The sequence below is a fragment of the Tarenaya hassleriana genome, unplaced genomic scaffold (genome assembly GCF_000463585.1).
Source record: "Tarenaya hassleriana unplaced genomic scaffold, ASM46358v1 Cleome2220, whole genome shotgun sequence".
Classification (NCBI taxonomy): Eukaryota; Viridiplantae; Streptophyta; class Magnoliopsida; order Brassicales; family Cleomaceae; genus Tarenaya; species Tarenaya hassleriana.
The window spans coordinates 1-1226 of NW_010965559.1; the positions used below are offsets into that span (position 1 = coordinate 1).

General features: G+C 41.9%; 1 protein-coding gene across 1 annotated transcript; it reads left to right on the plus strand.

Annotated features, from left to right (window-relative positions):
* Window positions 1–4: 4 nt before the first annotated feature.
* On the plus strand, window positions 5–1226 carry LOC109116748 (beta-glucosidase 30-like; the record flags this gene model as incomplete). The annotated part of the gene is made up of 5 exons (XM_019202720.1): window positions 5–83; window positions 185–219; window positions 298–400; window positions 522–630; window positions 732–1226. Coding segments are annotated over 5 exons (750 nt in total), but the record flags the coding sequence as incomplete, so codon positions are not given.

Consider the following 1226-nt stretch of genomic DNA (forward strand, 5'->3'; position numbering starts at 1 on the left):
CACGACGTTCTTCACGGCTAACCTTCCCGAGGTCGATCCTTCCCGGCCTCGGACCAGGACTGATCATGCCTTCGAGTTTAGAAGTAAGAACCCTGATTAAAAATCCACAAGACTTGTGCTCTTTGAATATGGAGCGCTTAATTATTTCCCAAAAAACTTAACTGTCTTTGTTGCTTTTGGACAGAGACGAACAAGACCGGACACTACATCGGTCCATGGGTATGTCCTTCAAATGCGGCTTTGTTATTGTTAATTATAATCCGAAAGTCCCCCAACATTTTTTGTTTTTTCTTGCAGGAACCCAGAAAGTTTCTGTTTTCAGTTCCGGAAGGGCTGAGAAAGGTTCTAAACTACATTAAAGACAAATACAACAATCCAATAGTTTACATCAAAGAAAACGGTGAGAATTTTTTTGAATTCCTAAGATATCGTGTATATATATATATATATCTCTAATTAATGAACACGTTTCATTGTGTGAATATAACTTGTTTGGTGCTGTAATCGACGTGAAATTACAGGAATCAACGACTATGATGACGGCACCACATCCAAGGAGGAAATTCTTAGGGACGAATTTAGATTGGAGTACCATCAGAAACATCTTCAGCAGCTCCACAAGGCCATTGTGTATGCTCTTATAATCTCTCTCAATTATTTGGATTTGATTAAAATCTTATATTATAGTTTGGCACCGAATGTGGAATTTAATTTTTTTTTTTTGTTATCAGAGAGGATGGCTGCGACGTGAGAGGGTATTACGCGTGGTCGCTGTTGGATAACTTCGAGTGGGAATACGGATACTCCGCTAGATTCGGTCTTTACTACGTGGATTACAACGATGATCTGAAACGTCATCCAAAAGATTCGGCAAAGTGGTTCAAGCGGTTCCTCGAGAGGGGGAGTCCGGTCGGAGATGACGATGATGATGTCGTCACGCCGCCGGAGGAGTTCCAAGTGATATCACGTGAGGAGTCACGTGAGGGATGGAACGTGACGCTGGGCGAGACAGAGGGTTTTGAGGCTCCGTCCACGTCGAGCTCTCTTCTGTCACTGATGGTGAACAGATCATGGAGAGGACAAAAGGATCACTGCACAGTTTTCGATTATTCTAATGGCCGTTTTTGTCAACCTGAGAACGCGTTATCGTACTAAATAGACAAAAGAAATCATCTCTTATGGCTTCTCCTTTCAAATTCATTCCCCCATTGTTAAGGCTTTTTTTT